Here is a 26,441-nt window from a genome sequence, read left to right on the forward strand (position 1 = left end):
CCTACCCTGCAGATTTTGGATTCACCAAGGCTCTACAATTGTGTGAGCCAATTCCTTAAAATAAATCTCTCTATATATACATATACATATACATACACACACACATCCTGTTGGTTCTGTTTCTCTGGAGAATTCTAACATAGTTCTATACATTAAACTACCCCTTTTCAAATTGCTGTGTGATTTCTGTTTCTTGATTTGGACCCCGACAAACACACCATTACTTTCCCCTGAACTCCGAATCCATATGTGCAACTGTCTATCAGCATCTTTACTTGGATGTCTATCAGGCATGCCAAACTTACTGCCAAAAGTAAGCTCTTGATGTTCCTCCTGTAAACTTGTTTCTCTTACGCTTTTTCCAATTTCTGCTAAAGACAACTCCATTTTCAGTGAGGCTTTCCCTGGCTAACCCATTTACAATTGCAGTCCATCTCTAAGCAGTCCCAACTATACTTTCAATCCTTCTTCTTTGCTTGTTGTTATTATCTAACTACTATATGTATTACCTATTTGTCATGTTTATTGTGTAACTCCTCCATTAGAATATAAATTCCATGATAGCAGGAATCTGATGTATGTGTATGTTTAAACTGCTTTATGTCCTTAACCTAAAGTAATGCTTAACATATAGTGGGTAATCAATGAATCTCTGCCTTTCATTTTTGCTACGGACTAAAAATCTAGTTATTTTTGAGTGTTTTGTTTAAATACTACCCTTTCCCAAGTTCATAAATACATTCTACATTTTCTTCAAAAATGTTTGTTTTGCCTTTTACATTTAGGTTGTTAAGCCAAGAATTAATTGATCTTTCTGTATGGTGTGAGGTAGGGTTCTTTTTTTTTTTTTTAACCCCTTTTAGATAACCAGTTGCCCAGCAGGCTATATTTCTACTACATAATGGTTTTATGTAGTTTTTTCTCTCATAATGGTTTTATCCCTTTACTTTCTGGAGTCACTTGCCCTGTGAACTGCTCGGTATTAAGGTTCTATAAAAATGAAGCAAAACAAAGTATCAACCCCACAGTTTTATTTGTAAAGAATGAAGCATGAAAAGTCATATTTAAATGTACTCCAAAACCTGAAAAACCCACATCAGTTTCTCTGATACATATGTTAAAGTGCTTGATATCACAATACTCTTTAAATTTTAAGTATGCTCAGATGAGAAAAAAAATCCAGTTCTGATGCATTTTGTTAACAATACAAAGAAAACAATATAATTTAAATGCAGAAATGCTCATTTAAAAAAAAAGATACACAGGGTACATTTATACATGGTTCAAGTGTAACACAGAGAATTCTTTTTATAAGTTTAACACCCTCATTTGATTGACAACAGGAACTCTTACCATACCTCTCTACTTTTAATAAGATCTGTCTAGTGTTTGGAATAAAGGCTGGGCCACATGTAAATACATTTAGGTAATTGGGTCAAGCGTGATTCCCTCCCACATAACCCAAGGATACCCTGGATTCCTTCAAATGAGGAGACTGTTTTTGACGATTTTTTTTCACTCTGGTATTAACTGCTCAATGTGATAACTTTCTGGAGCCAATCTTTATTTTGTCCTTGAGAGGACAATCATGTCTAGTAAGATGTGATAGGATGAGGTTCTCCTTGGATTACTCTGATCTCACTCCATCGGTACCCTCTTCAAAAAGCTTGGAAATCAGTTTGATTCAAGAGATTTATAAATGTATTTTAACAGGAATAAGAGACCTAGTAGCTTATTATTTGTTTCTGCCTCCTTTTACACTAAAAGGTAATGTAACAAATACTTATATAAGAAACATGGACTTCAAATGACACGGATGACTTGGAAATAGGATTGATTCACTTTAAAAAAGTAGAGATGATCTCAAGACTCCATTCTCAATCAGTGAAGGTGTGTTAATACTGAAATGTAAATAGCTACGGTTCAGACTGTCCTTTTGAATGGTGAAAAAGATAGACTAGTTTCTGTAAACCTCACAGAGAAAATACTCACAGTTCTCAAAATGAAAATCTACTGAAAAAATCATAATTCTTAGCAGAAAGAAGCTATTTCATCATTAAGAGTTACACTTCCAATGCTGTCAAATAAATATTTCCCTGGGGAATCTGAGGTCCTTGTCTGTTGCCTCATGTTTCAAAATATCTCAGAGGTGTCACCATTTACTACACATGAACTGTTATGTATAGCCTCTATCCCTCTTTTACTTACATTTACATACTACAGTGCTTTATTGCCAAAAAAAGGAAATACGAGCAATTCAGTATTTCCCCTGTATCATTCATATAGTGTGACAGAAATTCATTAAAATGATTTCTTAAAAAACCATGTTAAAGTAAATACCATAGTGTTACAAAAGGTACAAAATGTGTGAAATATTTAAAATAAATTTTAGAGGGAAATCATAAACTTTTGCAAGCTTTAGGTTCTTCTATCAAATTCTTGCCCCCAGTGGGAAAGAGGATGGATAAGGTTGGGAGGCCTTCCTTTTGTTCTCAGCAGCCCATTTTTCTCCACTGAGAACCCTACTTTATACTACTCCACACTGAGCCTCAGTCATTATTAAGGCGCTGGTAAGCCCCCAGACAGGGCACAGCTTCAGGGTCTCACACATAATACCAATGTCGGTGTAATGCTACTATGTCACCAAGGTTGATATTAGGAGTTTCAGGACATTTGAAAAACACTTGGAAGATAAATGTTTCAAGAGATAATATTTTTGGCAAGTTAATTTTAAAACAATTTCTTCTTAACTATTATTATGTGAAAATACTAATTATGATTCCAGGCATTACTTTTAATTTATTTTGAGAAAAAAAAGGTCAATTACAAAATTGATTTTTATGTACTTTAACTTTGAAGTGTGATGATAAAGCAATATACTAATTTAAAGTATTAACAGGAAAAAAAAATAAAGTGTTAACAGAGCAGAAAGTATACTTCTGAATGACCTTCAGAAGTTAGCTTAGAAGGCTATGTACATTTATTCTAAGGATTCTGCTACTGTCCCGCTCAAAATATTTTGATATTGGCTCAAAGGTAGTTATAAGCCATGTAAGAACTAAGTCTTATTTCTTTAGAATTGTGTTTCTTATGTGACCCCAAACTTTACTTTTCATTCATCAACTTGTAACCTAAGGACTTTTTGTTGTTTCAAATTTTAAATTTCTTTTGAAAGGCCACCATTTCCCATCACTGGCAGTATTCAAAAGAATGGGCTGTAGGTCATTCAGGCAGCTCATAAGGAGGTCCCCCAGGTGTCTGGAGCACTGGCTTTATCACTGGCATACATATATGGACTCCCAAGGTGACCACTCTAAAGGGCCTAGCATTCTAGAGGATGTGTCAGTTCTGGTGTGATTCCTTCTTTTGAAATTGGTCATCTCACTACTATAGTCAGACAATAGAAAGTGGGATGAAACTTTAGGTATAACTCTTTTGGGAGGTATTAATTTTTAAAGTATTGGTATTATTCACAGGTCCAAAATCCAATTTTGCTCCTAGTTTTTTTTTTTTTTTTTGGCTGCGCTGTGAGGCTTGTGAGATCTTAGTTCCCTGACCAGGGATCAAACCCGGGCCCTTGGCAGTGAGAGTCCTAACCACTGGACCGCCAGAGAATTCCTGCTCCTACTTTTTAAAATAGGTGTAATTCTCTATAACTTAAGGACAATTTGTTACAATGAATATTAATCCCTGTGCTACCTGTATAGGTGGATGAATAAACCAAGGGTAGAAAGACTATTAATATGAATGCCTTGGAGGCCAGTCTCATGCAGCCTGGTGTAATAAAAAACATGAATTCTAGACTGTGTTGTCACAGGTGTGCGGGTAAGTATTTAATCTCTCTGACCCTTGAGTGTTCCCATCTGTAAAATGAGAAGGCTAGACTAGATGACTCAATTCTAGCCTGCTAACCTAAGCCATCTCTCTGTTTGCCCAGAATGTGTCAGAAGCATGGCCTTTGGAAAAGGTAACAATGACAAAATCCGGGATTGGATCACGCTATGGTTTCTCATCACTGAAACAGTAAGTGCCTAGTGTGCAACAGGTTCTGGATGTCTCCCATAACAGACTTTCCATGTCCCTGGAACAGCCACACCACTGTGGACAAACTTCAGCTGTAGGCAAACAAATTCCTGGTCTACCCAGGTCACCCAGAACCATCTTCTCAAACCCTTTCCATGGGTTTCTAAATGCTGCCTTCAACCCTCCCTACCCTCCTCAAGTACCCAGTCCCGTATTAAAAGGGCGTGTGCCTTGGCTGAACACAGTGTTTGATAAAGGGAGTGAGGCACTCGTTTCATTAGTTTCTTCTTCCAGGAAAAAAGGTAAACAACGCTATTGGCTAAAGCCTGGACCCTCAGATTTCACAAGGGTCCTGAGAGGCCATGGCTTTGCTTCTCAGCCACAACTGGGAACAAAATCTGGAGCTCTGCTGAGGCAATTTCCCTGCTAACAACATGCAAATGCCTAATTAGACTTAAAGGACTGACCGTAAGATGAAGACTTAAGGTAACGAGCTAATACCAAATTTATTTAACTTCCTTAAAAAATACCAAACTGGAAAGTGACAATGTTTGGTCTCCTAAAATTGTTGCCTCTTGTTTCGCTTCCATTTTGTCAGTACTGGCCCGTACCTTCTCTGGGCCAGTTGTTTTACATTTTCACCCCTGCTTACAAAAGAACATAAAGCTTGCCCTGAAACACCCAGAAAGGGTTCATTCTTTCTCTCTTCTTCTGTTATTTGCATTATCATGGTCAACAAATACTTTCACAAAAACATTCCAAGCCACACAGGGCCCTCCTCCTTCTTAAACATTCTTTCCATTTCCTGAGGGGGGATGTGCACCGGGAGAGGGGAGGCGGGTGATTGGAACCAAACAAAGACCGTGTTTGTGTTTATCTTTAAGAGGTAAGGGACCACTGCAGGGTTGAGATGGCCAAATTAAAAGTACAGAATCAAATTGCCGTTTGCAGTTCTTAAGACCATGAGGCCAACACTCTGAAATTCACATCTCCCCAAAGTACCTCAAATAACAAGAATAAAAATGCCAAGAATGAAGTTAGTCTAGGCTAATCTTTCCAAAGTGTAAAGAAGTTATAATCCCACAAGTTAACACACTTCTCAGGGCTTTGTGTGTTCTCTTTCCAGTTTAGCCAAGCTCCTGGGGTACAGTATTTAAAATATTTGAATCATATCTTGTGCTGACGGAAAAAATTTTTCCAAAAGACTGGAAAAGTGGCTCAATTCAAATGTATGAAACCATGTGAAACTTAAAAGCTGTAAGTGAGGGCTACTATCCCCTACAGTAGGTAAAGCTGTTTACATTCACAATACAAAGGATCAGACACCAGGATGGCTGGTTACGACATAACAATGCATTCTGAGTTCCTTTGTTATACCGGGAGGGAAAAAAAAGCCCCACTGGGTTGCACTGTATTTACATGTTTACTGGCTTCTTCCTGACTAGCACCACTCTTTCTCCTCCCCCCACCCCCCACCTCCCAATACTTTTAAGCTACTTATTTTAAGTCACAGGAATATTCAATCTAAGAAAAGTTATCTTATTAGAGTAATATAATTTCTCAAAGAAGAGAGCGTATTTACACACATCTAACACATGAAAATACTCTATTTTATACTAAATTCCAGGTTCAAATGAACTACAATACAGCACTTTACCTTGTCTGTAGTGTCAGCATTGTTCAAATTGGGGGATACGGTGTGTTGCCCCCTGCAGTGACTCACTACCTCATCAGACAAGTCCAAATCGGTCCCCGTCGTTGGGGAAGGCTCAGGAACAAGGGGTCTGGACTGCGAGTTTCTAGCTAATTGGGTTACACATCCACTCCTTTGATGAGTGAGCCTTCTAAGACTATAGTGAAGTCCTGGATGGTCTGCAGAATGCGGATGAGGGAGTTGACGGTCATGCGATCTCGCAGGAGGGCACTCTCCTCATACATTCGGGTGATGGCAGGACACTCAGCTAACAGCGGAATCCACTGTGGGAGCAGGCGATCCCTACAGACCCAAACAGAAACAAGTCCTGAGCACTGCTGCCCTCGCGGGAGAACAAGGCACACACTGGAGCTTTTGACGACGGGAAGGTGTGGGTGTGGGACTGGATGGGGAAAAATCTAGCCAAGCTCTGAGGTCACCAAAGACAAAACCAAAGTCAACTAGCTGGATAATGACCAGTTAAAAAGATAAGGTAACGAGACAGTGTAAGCTAACGAGGCAACCCATCAGGTTCTAAAAGTGGGTCTGCGCAAGTTGGCCATAAGGACTTAGATGTATTAAAGAAATTCTCTATTCTGATTCTACCACTTTAAAAAAAGGCAGAATGCCATTTTGTATTCTTTTTTTACAGGGATGTTAATCAGACATCTGTGGCAAGGCATGCCAAAGTATATTGACCTTTTGTGAAGAAAGTTTCCATTTAATTGTAGGGACTAGCGCTTTTTTTTTTTTTTAAATTTACACAACATTACAAGGTAAGGAACAAAATCAAAGCAGAAAAACATGAAGTAGATTTTATAAACCAAAAGAGGGGTTGCGCTGGTCTAATAAATCAGAACAGTAAAGAGATAAAAGGAGGTAAGGATCATACTCAAAAGGAACTTTAAAAAACACAGCTGAAATTGGGCAGCTTTTATTAAGAAGAAATACAGAACTTAGCTCAGTAAACCAGTTGTTTCAGGAGGACAGGATCTCAATCTTCAGTGTTTCCTGATTAAACTGACATGAGCTATCTGTCGCTAAGTAGCTAAGACATCCTCACTGAGCACCTCTCGCTAAGCTTTCATGACAAGGCAGCTGGGCCGTCCTGCACCTCTTGCTGGGGCTTCTAGGGGTTTAGAAGAAAACAAATGTTGCACAGATAAAACATCTTCTAAAGATCTATGTGGTTCATTTCTTAGAATTCTGAGAGCCGTTTTAAAATTAATGGAGTGTACAGCTCCTAAGCGTCATTTAAAAAAAAGAAAGGGGTAGGAAATTGTCTTAAGGAGAAGACTTTCCATAGTAAGAATTACTTAGATAGTAAGAATTCCACAATGTATTAAAATTAAAGCAACATGGTAGCATATACACACTATACAAGCTCTATACAGGAAATATATATGTGTGAATGTGCTGGCGTGTCTAATTATCTACCAATCTACCTATTACTTACCCACCCACCTCTGGTGCAGTACTGCGTAACGGTTCAGAGCTTTGGGCTCTGGAGGGCAACTAGGTGTAAATCTTGGCTCTGCCTCTTTCCAGCTGTGTGACCTTGGGAAAGGTTGTTAACTTACCCGTGCCTCTTCTACTTTCTTTTTCTCATCTATACAGTGGGGATATCGCTTGCTACTTCATGCAGTGGTGGTAGTGAAGTAACAGGAGGGTTAAATAAGATAATGTACGTGAAGTACTGAACATACTGCCCGACACATAGCAAGCACCCAATAAACAGCGAGTCTCATAAAATTTGGTACAAAAGAAACCCACGGGAGAGCTTTGGAAGGGGCGTGATCTGGTATAATCTTTTCTAAATTCTTGCTCAACATGTGACAAAGACAGGGAAAGTCAAGAACTGGCTTAATACCGTGTTCCAAGGCAAACTAAAATCTGGAATTTGCCGTCCTTCCCAATGTTCCTGGGTGCAGTATTAATAGCATTTACATAGTGGCAGAAGGTTTTGCAGGATGATTTCTGAATGAGGACATCATCTTCATTGTCTAGAATCTGGTCAGTTGTTTCAAAATAAGCAACTGCTCTCTCTGGAGAAGGAAGTCAGAGTCATATCACAATACACATAATACTTCAAATAAAAAAAGATGAATCACTTGGTTTATTCTGGAAATACTAATGACACTTTGCATTATAGCCAGTCCTAAAACCAAAACCATTACTTTATCCTGGTTTCACAATAAATTCTAGAGGCCCATGTTTCACGCTAGAACAATATGCTCCCAGGAGTTTATTTTCTAATCTAGACTGCATTCCAGATGGTTGGAAAGTTTACTCTCTTTAGAATACCTTCAAGAAATGGCAGTTGACAGCAAAGAAAAAAAACCCCATGAACTTGTCTGTTAAGACTGGAGCCTTCTAAGAGTAAGTAGCAAAGACATGGTAGCCATTGAGGTGGCGCCCTTTGTTCTAGTTATAGAATGGCTGGCTAACACTGCGCAACAAACTCCTTGAAATGGAACTGCTTCAGTAAATCTGAGGAAGAGGGACTTCCCTGGTGGTGCAGTGGTTAAGAATCTGCCTGCCAATGCAGGGGACACGGGTTCAAGCCCTGGTCCGGGAAGATCCCACATGCCATGGAGCAACTGAGCCCGTGCACCACAACTACTGGGCCTGCGCTCTAGAGCCCGTGAGCCACAACTACTGAGCCCGCGTGCTACAACTACTGAAGCCCGTGTGCCTAGAGCCCGTGCTCCGCAACAAAGAGAAGCCACGGCAATGAGAAGCCCGCGAACCGCAACGAAGAGTAGCCCCCGTGCGCCACAACTACAGAAAGCCTGTGTGCAGCAACAAAGACCCAACACAGCCAAAAGTAAATAAATTTATTTTTAAAAAAAATCTGAGGAAGAGTTATGTATATACATATCAGAAGCAGGAGCAGTAAGAGTCTATGCATCCCAAAAGAAAAAAAAACAACCCACTCTAGGGGGCCTAGCTCTGTCAACTTTCCTTTCTTTGTCTAAAAGTTATTGGATAAAATCAACTACTTCATCCAGGCCTTATTTATAAACATGAAATGATTAATCTCCCTGTTAAAGAAACTGGGAATTGTAGAAGAACCTGCATAGCAAAATAAAGAATACAAAGTTTAGCGAGCTAGAGCAGTACATTCCAGTAGAACTTTCCATGATGATGAAAATATTCTACATCTGCAAGGTCCAATTCTACAGCCACTAGTAGGGCTGGTGTGACTGAGGGAGTGAATGTTAAACTTAATTTAAATTAAGCCAATTTAAATAGCCACACGTGACTACTGGTTACCATACTGGACAGCAGGGAACTAGAGTGATCCTTTTAAAACATAGATTATATGATGTCACTCCTTAGCTCCAGGCCTTCCAGGGACTTCCCATACCATTCAGTACAAAGAACAATGTGCTTCCAGAGGCCTAGAAGGCCCTCCACAACCGGCTCTGGCAGTAAACACCCTCTCCTCCCAATCCCAGCCCCTCTCCCTCACTCCGCTCTGGTCCCACCAACATCCCTGCTGCTCCATGCAAGGCCAAGCACAGCCCCACCCTGCTCTGCCGGGGGCCCTTCTTTCAGCCTCCAGTGCCCTCTTCCCCGTATTCACAAGGCTCACTTCCTTGAAGTCTTTGCTTAATGTTACCTTGTCAACGAAGTCTATAAGGACCCCAATTAAAAGAGTGCCCCCACTCCATTTCCTTTCACCTTGCTCTATTTTTTTCCGGATCAGCGATGACCTTCCAATATATCAGATGAATTGCATATCTGTTATGTTTTTGTGTATGGTTTGCCCCTACCAGATTATAAATTTGTCAACCATAGGAATTTCTGTGTTTTGTCTACTTTTATCTTTATGTATATCTTGAGCATCTAGAATACTGCTTAGAATACTGTGGACATTTATATATATTTGTTGACTGAATGAAAAGCACAGATACTGCTTATTTGATATTTACTTTTAAAAACATACACCCTTATCACTAACTCTTATTCACTCCAATTCCTGAGTTTGAGTTTTCTAAGAAACATTTTGATGACCTTATAACAACACACACCAGCTTTAATTTACCTATGAAGTCCCAGATGAAGACGTTCTTGTGAAAGATGCGAGCAGATTTGAAGCCATGGTGGAAAACTTGCTCAAGTGCTGCAACTAAGCCACTCTCTCCACACAGCAACACAGTGAGGCTTCCTCTCTGTGGAGCGCAACACACAGTGCCGGAGAATAAGCTCTTGCTCGATGTTTAAGAAAAATACTAGAGGAACAAGTGCTGAGAGTAGCAATGAAGCATTTTTTGTGGCTATTAGAAAGCTTACAAATGAAAATTAAAGCACCTTTTATTGCCTTATGTATCATGTATAAAGCAGCTTTAAAATCCTACCATATTAAGTTTTATAGCCCATCATACCTCTTTTTCAGGTTTGTGAAAATGTTTCACGATATTGTTCACAGCTTCTCCAATTCCTTCTTGGATCTGTCCAGCACTGGGTTCTAAAAAATAATCAATAATGGCTGAATTCTCATGCAAGGGAAATAAACCAAAGTACTATAGGACATCAACTGTGCCTGCCTGTGGTGGAAACACTTCACCAGAGCAGGCTGGCTTGTCAGGGTTCCGTGAAACTTGCCTTGGCCAGTTTGGCCAAGGGAGAGGCATATTGGCACAATGGAGTAGAAACCAAGAGACCCCCAAGATTCAAATCCCAGCCTTACCACTTGCAATCCATAACCTTGGTCAAATTATCTAACTTCCTCTGAGTTTGAGTTTCTTCAATCTATAACAGGGAAAACACACACCTCTTGGGTCACAGGGAAAAGTGAATGAGATATTACATGTAAATCATCTGGCATGGTGCCTGTCACAAAGTGCTACTAGTCCTCAGATCTAAGGAGAGAGGTGGGAAAGACCCACAGCATCATTCCTCAGGTACCCCTTATCCCACCTACCTCCGAGTCCTTAGTAGGCACAGACTAAGGCTTCTGGAGCTCTGAATGTCTAATTTGGATCGTGTGCTTTGCTGTTGTCTTAAAAGTAAAGGGTATATGTTTAAAGATGCCAGGTACATGGGGACACCCTGCCTCGAAGCCCAGAACTGTTTCTTTCTGGCCACTTAGTCCATCTGGGCACTGCTTCATTCTCTCAGCCAGTACTTGCTGACCTAGGCCCCCTTCCTGAGGGAGAGCTTGGTGGGTTTCTTGAATGGAATCTAAAGCACCTTTGCCTCCCAAACCCCAAGAATGATTAAAAAAAAAAAAAAAGGAGAAAAAGACGGAAAAGAAAAAAAGGTGGTAAACAGGTTTCATCCATGGATAGAACTAAGTAACAAGAGAAAAATTAAATAATTGGTCTTTTCTTGTAGTGATTAACTCTTAAATCAAACTCACGTATCACACTATAAATGACATGCTATACAGTCTAGAATTTAAGACTCTTTAAATTCATACTGCTGGAGGATTTCTTGCATAAGACATTTTCCAGGTAAGACTCAAGTAAGTTTTCTCTATACCAATGCAAAAAAATTGTTAAAATGGAAACCTCTTATAATTGAAGGACTGATACTGTGTCATCTCCAGCTCCTAGTAATCTTTTTACTTGTACCTTTCTCTTTTAAACATGAAGATCTATGTTGCAAGCTTTTATTCATTTCGAATGAACCCTGTGCTGATCAGCATTACTTTGAAACCAATTTAAAATGTTTAGTTCTCTAAATATCACCTTGCACACACTGTGAAAAAAACACCACAGTACCCATCTCTGAGTTTCACATTATTTAAAATTTTCTGCTTACTGAGAAAGAAAATATGACTGGAAGTGGGGGATAAGGCCTCTCAAAACATTAATACCCCATAAAATTGGACTGATTCACAAGTTGTAATAATTTGGAAGGACTGAACTGAAATCCACTTTTTGATTTTAAATCAGCATAGCTGAGGTATTACATACAATAAATTCACCAATTTTAAGTGTGTAATTTGATGAGTTTTGACAGATGTATAGACATATAACCATCACCACAAACATAATATAGAAAATTTCCATCAACCCAAAAAGTTCCCCGTTCCCCTTTTCAGTCAATCCCCTTCCCCAGCTCATAACCCCTGTCAATTGCTGATCTGCTTTTCATCGTTATTATATTGGCTTTTCCAGAATTTAATACAAATGGAATCATATAGTGTGTGGTCCTTTGTGTCTGGTTTCTCTCACCTGGCATAATAGTTTTGATTCATCCGTGATGCTAGATATATCCACAGTATTGCTGAATAGTATCCCATTGACTAGATCTACCACTATCTGCTTCTCCACTCACCAGCTGGTGGATACTGGGGTTGTTTCCATTTTGGTTATTATGAATAAAGCTGCTAGCAGCATTTGAGTACAAGTCTTGGTGTAGATATATGTATTCATTTCTTTTGGGTATATATCTAGAGTGGGACTGCTGGGTCAAGTGTATGGTTAGTATGTGTATATCTTTAAAAGAAATTGCCAAATGGTTTTTCCTTTTGCATTCCCACTGGCAATATATGAGTATTCCACTGTTCTCTACCCTTATTTTAGCTATTCTAGTGTGTGTGTGTGTGTTAAGTTTACTTCTGAAGGTAGAGAAGAATTATGAATACAGGGAATCATTTGAGAAAGAATAATTTTACATTTTAGACTGTATCGTTCTAATAGCTAATATATTACTATGTACTAAGAAATGGATATGGAATAATAATAGCTAAGGAAGCTGCTTTGTTAGTTAACTAAGGACCTCTTATTCTACTCATGGTTACTGTCTATAAACTGAAATAAAACCACTTCACTGATAAACTTCTGTGATATTTCACTAAATCATACTGCCTCTTTATTAGTTTTCTGTGGTTCTGGTACTAGGTTACCACAAATTTGGTAACGTAAAAAAGCAGAAATTTATTCTCCCACAATTCCAAAGGCAGAAGTCAAGGTGTGGACAGGGCTGAACTTCCTCTGGAGGCTCAGTGGAAGAAGCTGCTCCTTGCCTCTTCAAGCTCTGGTGGCTCTGGCATTCCTTGGCTTGTGGCCGCATCACTTCTATTTCTGTCTCCATCTTTCTATTGTCTTCTCCTCTGTGTGTGTCTAATTTCCTTTTGCCTCCCTCTTAGAAGAATACATGTGATTGCATTTAGGGCCTACCTGGGTAATCCAGGATAATCTCCCCATCTCAAGTTCCTTAACTTAATTATATTTGCCAAGACGCTTTTTCTAAATAAAGTAACATTTACAGATCCCAGGGATTAAAATCTGATACCCCTGGGAGACATTATTCAGCCTATTAAAGACCACATTAATATAAATTAGAAGTTTATTGTACTATTCAAAATGGCATATGAACATAGTATCCTATCCACAGAATTCACTTTTTTATAGTATTTTGTTTTATCACTTCTACAGGAAGTTGGGGGTGGGGTAGGGAGAGGAATTTTTAGAATTCCTCTTAGAAAAAGGGGCTCTGGATAACTAGATGTGGGAGTACTGTAACATGTAACTGTCCTTATTCCTCCTTTAAGTTTCAGGCAAGATATTATTTATTCATACTTCCAAAGCTTAATTAAAACAGAAGCAGGCAGTTTTTGTTGGATTTTAGCATCTAAATTCTTCAGGGGCTTTTAATTATTTGTTAATGTCCTGCTTTATTTTTCCTCCTTTTTTCTCTCCCCATTCTTTTTTTTTTTTAAATTAATTTATTTTATTTTATTGGCCTCATTGGGTCTTTGTTGCTGCGCGTGGGCTTTCTCTACTTGTGGTGAGTGGGGGCTACTCTTTGTTGCAGTGCGCAGGCTTCTCATTGTGGTGGCTTCTCTTGTTGCAGAGCACGGGCTTCAGTAGTTGTGGTGCATGAGCTTCAGTAGTTGTGGCACGTGGGCTCAGTAGTTGTGGCTTGCAGGCTCTAGAGTGTAGGCTAGGTAGCTGTGGCGCACGGTCTTAGTTGCTCCGCGGCATGTGGGATCTTCCCTAGCCAGGGCTCAAACCCGTGTCCCCTGCATTGTCAGGTGGATTCTTAACCACTGCACCACCAGGGAAGCCCTCTCTCCCCACTCTTAAAGCCTTTCTCTCAAATTAATTTTCCTCAGCTTTTTTCTTTTCAATCTCCTTACCGTAATTCATTAATACAACAGTTTTCTATGAAATGGCTACATGATGCCTGCAACATGACGCACTGGAAAATAAAAAAACTACTTACTGGTAGTTTTTCCTGTCAGTGAAGTGATGCTTAGTCTCCTGGCCATGGTGGGTGATTTCTGCTGGGGTGGAGTCCGACACTGCTTCACTAGATCCTCATCTGCTGCTGATGTCATCAATTCTCCAATGAGAATTCTCTCCAGGCTTCCATCATCAATGCCTTTCCCCAGCCACCGCCCGCATGGGAACCTGGTAGGACAGAAACAAACTTCAGAATCACCAATATCTTACTAGCTTTAATTAGAATTTTTAAATGGCACCATGGGTGAAGCCCATCATTTTAGTGCCTGTGGGTTGCTTTTTTCATTATGAAAAATTTCAAACACATAAAAAAGTAGAAAAGATAAGAGACACCCTATTTCTCATGACTTAAACATAACATTTTGCCATATGCTTCATTTTTATTTTTTGTTAAAAGTATTTTAAAGTAAATTACAAACAACAGGACATTTTACTCCCAAGCACTTTAGTATGAGTCTCTGAAAACTAAAGATATTCTCTCTTATATAAAGAGAATAAATCGTTATCATCAAATTAAAATAATTCTTTAATATTTTCTCATACCTCGTCTGTATTAAAATTCTGGGGTTAGTTTCAACAACAATATCTTCAAACTAGATGCTAATGTGGGAGTTAAGTTACAGGAGAAAAGAGGGGAATGTTCTCAAAGAAGAGTGCTGGCTTTGCCCAGGAGCATCTGAAAGACCCTTTCCTCTTACTGACATTATTTTAAGCTTCTTTTTTGTTTCCTTTTTTTTTTTTTTAATCAGACTTCCACCAATCATTTTCAACACTTGTGGACTAAGCATTAGCAGCAAACACAATCAGTTTCTTAAAAGTATTTTGGGGACAATTTTGTATTTGGAACAAAATAACACAATTTTGTTATGACATAAACAAAACCACCCAAAAAACTAAACCAAAATTCAGAAGGCAGCGGGAAAGCTTTGGAATGAAAATAATTCTCAAACCTTTTCTTGTCTAAAGAGTCTTAAAAGAAGTCTGAGCTCCCAAGGACATTTACTTACCTGTATGTATGTCCTGTGATTTCGTTTCTGACCATGACACAATCCACTAGCCATTTGGCTAACAGTCCTGAGTTATCGTGACCAATCTGAACAGTAGTCAGCTTCCCCAGGTTCTGGCACTGCAGGGACAGGACCACAGGTTACTCAGTACCTGATCCCTTCCTGCTACCCCTCAGCTTTAGCAGTGGTGCCATGGTTCCATCCAATTTAACAACTGCGGAGGACCCACTCTGCATAATGTGTTCTGCTGTGCACTACAGAAAATATTCACACCTAATAGATCCCTTCTAATGAGACAGGAGACATAGGATCATTAACTATCAAATGAGAGGGACTGCACAATGCCCTAGAGTAGAGATGTAAACAGGTACTTGAAGAACACTGGGGAAAGAACGATGATTTCTAATTGGAGAACCCAGAAACACTGCAGTCAGTGATTTGTGCCTATGAAGGATGAGAAGAATCTCAAGAAGTGGGAAAAGGATGTTGTTTAGAGTTAGTTGCAGAGAGGTCAGAGAAACAATTATAGATACAAAAAAATCACCAACATGACTAGTTTTCTGCTTCTAATAAAATACTAAGGCAGAACTGACTTCAAACCTCACCTAGAAGTCTTTGAAGCTGCTGTTAAAAAGAAAAAAAAAAACAAAAACATAGTTATCAGTGTCCTTCCTGACCCTTTGTGGACAAGTACAAAAGAAAGCAATGATAATAGGAATGGTGAAAATAAATGTCAGCTAAATTCTGACTTTTAAATTCTGATAAAAGATCATAGACCCCAGACATAGACCCCAGATCTGGGGTCTACCCCTGACATAGATCCCAGATCATAGACATCAGAACTATGAGTTCTCAAAGTCCTTGACGTCTTTGAATCACAGCGATCTAGGTGAGGGAGGATGGCATCTTGAATTAGTTGTGGCAGCAGAGATGGAAAGAAGTAGGCAGATGTGGGAGTCTAGAAACAGCAATGATGGGACTTATAATGCAGTTTATGTTCGGTACTTGGTAGTCGAAGAAAAGCCAAGGATTTTAATCTTTTATATACAGATGGCTGTGACCCCACTAGATAGATAGTGTCAAAATAAGCTCTTGGGCAGTGTTATGACTCTGAGTGGAAACTGCTATTCCTAGACTCCAAGGAACATGAGAACAGGACATTTCAATTAGCACCATTTCCCTCCTGAAACAAGAACAGCTGTTTGTCTTCTTCCTGCATGCCAGGATCAACCAGCATGTGGGCTCAAAAGTATGAGAATACTTCACCAGGTAAGACCTGAAAACTACCATAGCGAAAGGTTTATTTTTGCAAAATCACTTTATAAACATCACCACGTGGTCTAAAAACCAAAAGCATGGATAGCAGCTCCCCTGTTCCTTTGTCTAGGTTCAGGCAGGGTGAATTTACAGTTTGGAAGAGAACCACTGTGGGGAAAGCATTTACTTGAATGTTCTCTACTTGCCAGGTTCCGTGCTAGGCACTGGGAATTATGGAATAGGACCTGGCAAAGCCCCAAAGCGCACCATTATAAGTGGAAAAATAGAACTTAACAATTAAAATAACAATAAAAATAGAAAAATTCACGTGTTCAAGACAACTTTAGGTATATAATCCCAAAAATGATCCTGTGTACTTAATTACTCCTTTATATTATTTGACTCGAGGAAAAATGAAAAAGTGAAACTGGCATCGTTGTGTAGAACTATGTATGACACTTTGTGCTAAGAAAGGTATTAGCTGGGCTTCCCTGGTGGCGTAGTGGTTGAGAGTCCGCCTGCTGATGCAGGGGACATGGGTTCGTGCAGCGGTCTGGGAAGATCCCACATGTCGCGGAGCGGCTGGGCCCGTGAGCCATGGCCGCTGAGCCTGCGCGTCTGGAGCCTGTGCTCCGCAGCGGGAGAGGCCACAACAGTGAGAGGGCCGCGTAATGGGAAAAAAAAAAAAAAAAAAAAGAAAGAAAGGTTTTAGCTGAACTTACTTCAAAAGTCATTTCGAGGAGATTTTTGGGAATCTGCATTACTCCCGTGTCTCCCAGTTCTCCTGATACACAGATCCAAGGGTTCGATGTGATGATCGCATTGCTCAGCTTTTTGATGGGAATGATCACTGACCTATACGGAATCACTGAAAGAAAAATGCTGAAATTAATACGAAATTACAATACAATTCTCCTGATAACAAAACAAATATACATTAAGAACTCGGCTGGCTTTCACAGATAATTTGCTTTTTAATGATCTATCAAGATGTACTTAAACAAAAAGATAGATCATAACCTCCTCCAGTCTAGAAAGATGAGGTCTGGTTTATAAGCCAAAAGTCCCAATATTTGTGGTTTCCACACATATACAACACCATGTGTACATGACATGCTTACCATTACCACTACATTTATAAACAATGTCAGGCATTAGCACCAGAATCTCTGAGGACATAAACAGTGACTGTGCTATATAATATTTTCATTGTTTTAATGTTTTTTATTAATTTTGTTCCAGAATCGAGTATAAATGAGCACAGTTACTAGTATGGTTTCATATAAAAAAAGGTGGTAGATGACTTCTTGGATAGCATCCTCTTGTTGCTGATTTTCTTGGCCAACCCTTAAAAGCACTGCACTTCAGAACTTTCCCATCCCAGTTTTACAGTCCAATATGCAAAGCCAAGAATAATAAACAACAGCACCTCCATTCTGGACATAATATGAAGTCTATAAACTACAACTTGGAAAGGTGACTCACGTACAAGAGGTGCCCCAGGGAAAGAATCAGGATATGGAAAGGGATCTGTAAGAAATCTTTCGCCTCTGAGGGCTCTTCAAAAGGCACACCACTAGATGTCACTGTCCTATCACCATCCTTTGCTCAAATGTGGAAACCACCCAGGCATTACACATACCTCCATTTCCTTTAAAAAATGGGGATGGCTCAAACACATTAGCATATTTTTATCCCTCAGAGCCATACTTTTTTTTTGTTTTTAAAGCAGGGTAGAATCAATATTTTGGTTGGTATTCTCAGGATTTCTGTTCATTCAGCCACAAGAGAGCTAACAGAAAGCCCTCCTTGAAAGAACTACATGTAGAATTAAAAACATTTATTGGATAAGAGGCTCAGATACAGCCTCACAATAGGAGCTCATGCTTCAATGTGCTCTTAGATGAGCGAAATGAATGGGATAAATGGTTCATTTCCCTAACTTTACATAGACGACCTTCTGTTGGGTGAATAACCTCCCTTTTTGCCCTTTTATTTTCGCTGAAGGAAAGGAAAATGTCAGAGGGAAGGCCATACTTTCATGGTTTAGTAATCATGAGACTCAAATGATTTTCGAAACTGAAAGCAGAAGAGGTTAGTGCAAGATGTTATTTTAGGCCCCAGAGGCTACTTTCATTTCTTTCACTGACAGGATTAGAAAAGCTACCGAAAAAGGCCTGTTTAAGGTCAGCAGTTCTGTGGCTGCAAAGGGCTCACAGATGCACAACAATGATTTCATAAAGTAGAAAAAGAGCAATATTATTAAACTCAGCATATTTATTTCATGAAGTATTTCGATTCCTCTAATTGAAAGAGCTCCTCAGATGAAGAGAAATCTGCATATATGGGGAGGAACTTAGGATCCTAACTCTTCTCTTTCAAAACTGTATATAACACCTTAGTTTCTAGTAAACTAATAGTAGCTTGAAAGATAATACAGGTTGGCCCAATAACCATTCCAACTCCATTTCCCCCTTGTCTGCCTCTACCAGAGACTTTGAAGGCCAAAACCTACACAACTGTGCCCAGTGAAATATTGGTGATATTTATTGAGATTTCTTAGAAAACTATGTTTTTCTAGCACAGATTCTAACCCCTCTTCCTTGGCACTCCTTCCCTCTTTGGGCTGGAGGGTGGACTGAGAACAGCCATCGCTGGAGGCGATCAGCATGCACTGATAACTGTCAAAGAGCCTGGGTCCGTGATAGCACTGTGGACTGCCTACCCCAAGACTTATCACTGTGTAAGAAAATTAAAACAACCGAGTTCTTTAAACCACTATTTTCCAAGCTTCTGATACTTGCAGCTGAATAAAACTGCTGATACAAGTAAAAATTCTCCAAAGTAGGGAAGGGGATGCACTGCAACAGAATAAATGCTGTAATTCAATTTATCAAAAACACATCTCCAATCATCATTTCCTTCCTCTATAGACCTACAACACCCAGCAAGATCCTGAAGTCTTTCTGAATCTTCAAAGTTTAATGATGTTCAGTTATATAAGTTTATTATCATATACTGATTCTTTGAATTTATGTGTTTCAGGTAAGATACTGGAATATTTGTTTAATAAAACATTTTTCTTTACATCCATCCCAATTCCTACTGCAGACTGGGTTTCCTGGGAAGCAGACTCTGAGTCAGAAATTAGCATGCAGAATGTGAGGAAGAAAGCAGGATGGGCTGAGGCAGAAGCTGAGCTCTGATGCTGTGAGTGCTCAGCTGGTCCCACAGTGAGTTCTGGGACAGCCCACATGGATCAGGCAGGGATGCTGGCCAGCTCTGGTAGGAGGGATAGCTTCAGGCAAGGTAGTTTTCTTTGGTGAGATACTCCCCACAGGAGCTGACAGCTGAGGGTGGTCTTCCAGCAGCATCTCCGGCTGCTGGGGCACAACCTTCATTCATAAATGGAGATGGGGTAGGGCGGGGGTGGTGGTGGATGTCACAGTGTGTGACTCAGTGTGCTGTGATATGTCTCGTTTTAAAAACTATAAACCCTTATTCCATTAGTCATCTGAGCAACTCTTCACTTAACAGTCAATTCTCCAGACTTACTGATAGTGGTGAACACACTGGTGAAGCAGAAATAGTCCACAGCATTGAGGGAAAGAAGATGGTAAAGAAACTGCTCTCTTTCTTCTTCACAACGTAGAAAAGCATAACGTTTATAAAGCTTCCTAGGAAAGGGTAAGACAAGCACAAAATAATAGTATAGTATATTTTTCATTATGTCTTCCACTAAAAATAAACATCTCCACTTAGACAAACTATGGGTAGAAACTTTAATCTAGAAAGAACAGACAATTCACAAAAATGAACACATATACAGTTAATAACAAATTTAAATCTATTTAGTAATTAAAGAAATAACCTGCCATGAATCCATTTTGTCTCTTAAAGTAATAAAGATTTAAAAGTGATGACCACTGCTGATGGGGGGTAGGGGGTGGCAGTGAATAATAGAAAGTGGAACTGAAAATTTCAGAAAAGCAATTTGTTGGTAATAATTATTTTGAACCAATCATATTCTTTGACTCATTAATTTTACTTTAAGGGCTCAGTCCTAGGGATATAATATGAAATGTGGGCAAAGATTTACTCACAAATGTCCACTTGAATATTATTTGTAAAAGTAAAAATATATCATTGTATACCCATTAAAAATAAAGTTTAGGAAGAGTTTTAACAAAAACAAAACTACTACTCCCCAAAATAATAACTTTTCATTAAGCACTTACACTTAAGCATTTTCCAAGTATTTTAAAATTATTAATATATTTAATTCTCGTGACCACGAGAGGTAAGTCTATTAGCATTCTCCCTTTATAGATGAGGAAAACAGAGATACAGTGAAGTTAAGTATTTTGTCTAAGGCTATTCAAATAGTGAATAGTAAAGGTAGTATTTGAACACAGGCATTCAGATTTCAGAGGCTAAATCCTTATGATATAGAAAATGTTATGGTATAATATTAAGCCAAAAAAGATGCTGAATTGCAAATATAGTATAATCTTAACTAAGAGAACATGTACAGAAGTACAGAAGAAAACATGTGAAATACTTAGTAGTCACCTTTATGTAGTAAGATTTTAAATGATTATCATTTTCTTCTTTGTACTTTGGCCACAAAGGGCAAGTGACTTATGGGTGGGGATAAGGTGTGGGGAGAGTAATCAGTTTTAAGAGAACAAGGTCAGGTTCACAGACTGTACTTCACATCACGCACTCTTTATCAAACCTATTCTTTGGACATTAAGACTCATCCTAAAATGCTCCAGAGAGTAACTTAACCCAACAGTGATATGTACAAATGCAAAATCACAAAAAGAATTGGGTTTTGGTGGCATTCCAACACTGTCACGTTTGAGGTCTCTGTTGAATTCTTTGCATACCTTTGGTCTAGAGAACTCAAAGTCCTCAAACTTCAAATTAGTTCTACTATACATATTAGCTGGATGACGCATTTCATCCAACGTTTCTTGATGGGGTAAAGGGAAACTATCAAAACAGTTAACTATTAACTAATATGCACTTGACTGGTTTTCTGGCTCTAAACTACTAAATGTAAGTATTAGCAAGACTCTCAGAGAAGCCCTTTCCTGTGGACCTTTTTATTTTTTTACCACTCCTGGTTTTGTTGTGATCTTTACAATATGATATACGGTTTACATAAATTCCACCCATCTTTTGGATGTTACTCTCAGCTGTGGGACTATCAGCTTTTGTTCTGAACAGAGTAGCACAATCTGCCCCTTGGCTCTGAAATCTGTACCCTCCCAGATATAATCAAATAGGAGGTCATGACACACAGTTTCTGAAGCATGTGCCTGTTAGAAAGGAAGAGTTCATGTGCAGAGGAGTCAGCAACTCAGGCTGAAGAAACCAGCGTGGCAGCCTATGCAATGTATTTTGTAAGCACACAGGTCACAGAAACAGAAATGCCTCAAGAGGCCATCTCTTACTTTGTGAGCAGTTGGTTAGAGAGCAACTGCTTGAGATGCTGAGACAAGAGCTTCTTTTCTAGAGACAATCTTATCCATGCTCGAGCTCGTCCGACATCAGTCTTGATCTCACTCATGTTTTGAATATGCCTAAAGAATAGTAAAACAGCAAAGATGTAAATCCTAAGGCTAACCTTGAACTGGAAAAGAACTGAAGAGTTACGGCACCTTGCACAGAAAAGTTATTTTGTACTTAGAGGAAGAAACAGGCAACACACAATTTATGTTGATTAAACTTCAAGTGTTCCACCTGAATCACGAAATTAGTCCAACATCAGAATTACCATTACAACACGAGCACACAGGCAGTATCCTAAGATAAAGCATTTAACACTCATTCACTCTTTCAGGTTTTATTTATTCTTGTTTCAGGCTCATAGATACCTATAAACTGGCACTTGGTTATTCCTGACACTCAGAAAAATAAAAGCAATAGAACAGGCTGAATATTCAAGTTCTTATTCAGAATAATTGTTCTACAGTTGAAGTATCTGCTACAACTTTAATCCACTGAATCATTTTTCAAATTGCCCTGACAACATATGGAAAATATGAAATCGCATTTTCTATGGCATTAGAATACAAGCTGTACTATACTAATAAATTCAAAATTCTTAAAAATTTGAGAGACTTAGGAAATTGTGTGGCCACAAACAAACTGTGTGGTCAACCCCCAAATGAATGTTACATATATGTATATATTAGTATTCTGTGTAGAAGTTGATGCCATACCCAGCAGGACTGAATTTATCTAATGATTCTCCTCCTAAGGAGAAAGAAGGATTGAGCAGGAAGGACAAGCCTAAGGGACAGGATAATTATAGAACCACTACAATGACTCACGGAAAAGTCTTTGTGATTGTGACCCACCATCCCTTCCTTTGATTTTTTTTTTTTTTAATGTACAGAATGACTCATCTCAGCTGTAATAAATATTGCAACAAACCCTTTTCTCTGATGATTCCAAGCATTCAGAGTAAGGAATATCCTCCCAGTAAAACACACACATTCTCTTTCCCCCCCCCAGTTTTATTGAGGTATAATTGACACACGGCACTGTATAAGTTTAAGGTGTACAACATAATGACTTGACTTATACAGATCATGAGGCCTATCACTGCCCCTCCCTGTGGCTCCTAACTCCAGGCCTCTGGAAGAAGCCAGGATAGATGAAGAGCCACTCTCCTTCCTTCCACTGGGGCTCAGTCTTGTGGACAGAAGCTGGCTCAGTGGTGGCTGGTGATGGTCACAGCACGACTCTCCGAGGCTTGGTGGTTGAGGAATGCAGCTGGGCCCAAGGCAGCAGTGGCACAGGGTGGCCTAGGCCCGGGGCTGGTAATGTGAGGCTGACGTTTATGGTCCCGAAGTCCTCCTGCAGTGGGGTCAGACAGTGGGAAGGACAGAGAGACAGGGCCAAGGTGGGTGGGAGTGGGGACCAGGTGCTCAGGGCTCAGAGCTTGTGGGAGTTCACCCCTTGTAGGTCCCCTTGTATGGGAAGCCCACTCTCTTCATCAGCTCATCTGCCGCTGTGGGGCCTCAGCTGCTGGAGATGTAGGGGATGGGCTGGGGCTACTCCCATTCGATCTGGGGCAGCAGTGGTGTGAAGATGCACCAGGCCTGCTGGAGCTCATCACTGCACATAAAGTGCGTCTGGCTCCCAAAGAAGATGTCCAGGATGAGGCGCTCATATGCATCTGGGAGCTTCATGTTCTTGTATCTGCTGCCATAGGTCAGGTTCAGCATCGACTCCTCATGGTTGAAGAACATGCTGGGCTTCTTGGTCATCATCTTGATGTACACAGCCTCGTTGGGCTGCAGGCGGATCACCAGCTCGCTGTGCTTGCACTGCTGCTGGAAGATGTCACCGGCCACGTCTCGGAACTGCAGAGGCACCTCAGCTTTGTGCTCATTCAGGGCTTTGCCGTAGCGCAAGATAAAGGGCACCTGTCCCACCTCTCATTCCCCACGTAGAGGATGACAGCTGCAAAGGTGGCGGTGGTGGAGCCGCGGGGCACCATGGGGTTGTCCAGGTATGCTTTGGTGGCCTTACCTTCTCCGTTGGGGTTCCCCATGTACTGGCCCAGGACCACACTGTTCGCCTGTACCTTTGAGATACATTTCAACATCCTGACCTTCTCATCACGGACGTCATCTGAGTCGGTGGAGACGGGCTTCTCCACGGCCACCAGACACACCATCTGCAGGATGTGATTTTCCATCACGTCTCAGATGATCCCAAAGTCATTGAAGTAGCCCCAGCAGCCCTCAGTGCCAAAGGACTCCTTGAAGGTGAGAATGACGTAGGACATGTTGTCACACTTCCAGATGGGGCTGAAGATCCTGTTGGCAAACCTCAGAACCGTGAGGTTCTGGGTCATCTCCTTGCCCATGCAGTGGTCGATGCGGCAGATTTGGTCCTCACGAAACAGGGAGGAAATGTGGTTGGAACTCTGCAGGTCCCTCCCAAAGGGCTTCTCCATGACGATACAGTTCCAGCCTATCTGGCTCATGCAGGTCTTGTGGATGTTCTTGGTGACAGCCTCATAGGCTTTGGGGGGCAAGGCCAGGCAGAAGAGGCGGTTGGCTTATGTTCCCTGGTGGAGGGTGTTCATGTGGCTGTTGAGGCGCTCATAGGAGGCCGCGTCATCATAATGGCCAGTCACATAGGAGTTGCGGGCAAAGAACTCCTCCAGCTTGGGCTTCTCCTCTGGGGTAGCTTTGATGAATAGCTCGCTCCACTTGCGTGTATTGGCCACTGTGAGGTGGGAGATACCATGATGAAGGTATCTTCTGGCAGAAGGCCACCCCAGAACAGCCACCAGATGGTGGCGTAGATCTTCCTCTTGGCCAGGTTGCTGGCTGCGCCCATGATGATGAAGATATGTGTATCAAACTGGTGGAAGGAATCACTTTGGTACAGCTCTTCCCGTAGTATCCCACACACCTGGGTCTGGTTCAGAGCCACCTGCTCTGCCATGATGCTCTCTGCGCTGGTTGCCGGGCCACGGGTCACCTGTGGTCCCCAGCGCAGCTGTTCCATGTCCTGGATGCCTCGTGAGTGCCCGTGCATCTCCATGCTGTTCGCGCAGGTCCACATCCCTGACCCACCCCGCCCCTGCAATTTGGCTTTCTCGCCAGTCCTGGGCGGAAGGGCTCCACTTCTGCAGTGTGGTCACGCCCCTCGACTCCATTTGTAGGCAGGCCTTCTGCAGCCCCACCCCCTCACCTCCTCGCCCCCTGGCCATTGGTCACCTGCTCAGGTCAAACCAGCCCCATTAGGCAGCCTCGTTGTGGCTCCTCCCCCAGCAGGGGCAGGGTGGCTCGGCTGGCTGCTCGGGCTTCCCGTCTGGGGCAGCCTGTCTTGCGTCTGATCAAACACTCTTGATAAAATGTAAAGCATTATCACATCACACAAGTGAGGCTTAAAGAGATGGCTTAAAAACAAGTCAGAATGAGGAAATAAAAGAAAATTCTGTTGCCGTTTCGTTAACCAACCTCACCTCTAAGAATTTTTTTCAGAAATTATGACAGACAATTTATCTTTAAAGGGCTAATACCATTACACACGGTCGTGAACGGAGAAAGCTGGTGTCAGGCAAGTCCCGCTTAGACCCTGGTTCTGGTGGTGGCGGCAGTGGTAGGATGACCCACACGGGCACCTCCAAAATGAGCCTAGGAAAGAGCACTGGCTGTTCCTCAACTACTGACATTGCCCAAATGATGACACAGTTGACTAAAAGCAACAAGGGGGAAATGCTCAGGTATTTACCACTTAAAGTTCCACAGTATGTACAAGGTCCCCCCATGAGCGCAGTGCCAGGTTAGAGCTCACATGATCCAGGAATACCAAGTTGATCAAAGTGTATCCACCAGAAATGAATCTATATGAGGTTTGGTAAGTACGTATGTTGTATAATCTTTCCCTAAGTGTTCTTCCTACTCTAAAACAGTAAAGTCTACTGAAATTAGTTTCATGCTGGTCTTAAGTATCTGGAGACATGACAGGTGAAGAATGTCAAAATGGGAAATAATTATCTGAAAAACAATGTTATGTTAAAGGAAAACGGGAAGGACTGGAATACATAAAGTGAAACCTCTTTTATTTAGGTGGCTATCAGCACTCCCATCATAAAAATGTTTGCACTAATTTTTGTTTATTTGTTTTTTTGTGTTCTTTTTGTCAGGAAGCATGGGAATCAGGAGATGAGGCCACCAGATTCTTCTCCTCAAGCCCCTTGTTCACTGGCACCAGGGAAATTACCTGCCTAAAAAATTGCCTCCTAATGTAATTCCTTTGTCCCAGAATATTCAAAAGCTCACGGGATATAGCCTGAACTGCTCAGGCCTGCATTCAAGGCCCATTACCCCTTGGCCTCAACATATTTTCCTATTAAAAAATTCTATTCCAAGCAGTTAACTTATAAGACTCTGTATTTTATTACCTGAAGTACTTACTCTCTTCTAGCTTCCTTATTTGATTCTATTCATGTTTGAAATCCCAGCTTCTTCTAGAAAGCTTTCCTTGACCATGACAGCCTTCAGTGACCTCTCTAATTTACGGAATTCTATAGTCTGATTTGCATTTATTGTGCATTACTACTTTTATCATTTTCTCTTGGTATATATTTTTCTCAGCTTGACAAAAGCTCCCTGAGAATGAGGAACCCAATACTTCTTACTAGCCTTGAATCCTTCTTTGCTCCCTCTAGGGCCTAGTGTATATAAAAAGCTAAAAAAATTCTGTTGCTCTGTAAAT

General features: G+C 40.6%; 1 protein-coding gene and 1 pseudogene across 5 annotated transcripts in view; both read right to left on the bottom strand.

Moving 5' to 3' along the window:
• Nucleotides 1–1,026: 1,026 nt before the first annotated feature.
• DENND5B (DENN domain containing 5B) overlaps nt 1,027–26,441 on the bottom strand; it is a gene marked incomplete at its 5' end in the record, with an annotated part of 211,739 nt that continues 186,324 nt past the window's right edge. For 2 of the 4 annotated variants that reach the window (XM_082665159.1, XM_082665158.1), the window contains 9 exons: nt 1,027–6,019; nt 7,587–7,761; nt 9,768–9,894; nt 10,108–10,190; nt 13,901–14,088; nt 14,928–15,046; nt 16,907–17,052; nt 19,740–19,861; nt 21,647–21,775. In XM_082665159.1, coding sequence (XP_082521285.1) covers nt 5,836–6,019; nt 7,587–7,761; nt 9,768–9,894; nt 10,108–10,190; nt 13,901–14,088; nt 14,928–15,046; nt 16,907–17,052; nt 19,740–19,861; nt 21,647–21,775 — 1,273 coding nt within the window. In that variant the 3' untranslated portion in view covers nt 1,027–5,835. Of the gene's footprint in view, nt 6,020–6,554; nt 6,846–7,586; nt 7,762–9,767; nt 9,895–10,107; nt 10,191–13,900; nt 14,089–14,927; nt 15,047–16,906; nt 17,053–19,739; nt 19,862–21,645; nt 21,776–26,441 lie in introns of those variants that run through there. The other 2 variants (XM_082665160.1, XM_082665161.1) reach the window with 2 other exon arrangements.
• LOC309829266 (glucose-6-phosphate 1-dehydrogenase-like) lies at nt 23,136–24,680 on the bottom strand (annotated as a pseudogene). The gene has a single exon. The product of its transcript is annotated as a glucose-6-phosphate 1-dehydrogenase-like (transcript).

The sequence above is a fragment of the Grampus griseus genome (genome assembly GCF_964374135.1).
Source record: "Grampus griseus genome assembly, chromosome: 11".
NCBI lineage: Eukaryota > Metazoa > Chordata > Mammalia > Artiodactyla > Delphinidae > Grampus > Grampus griseus.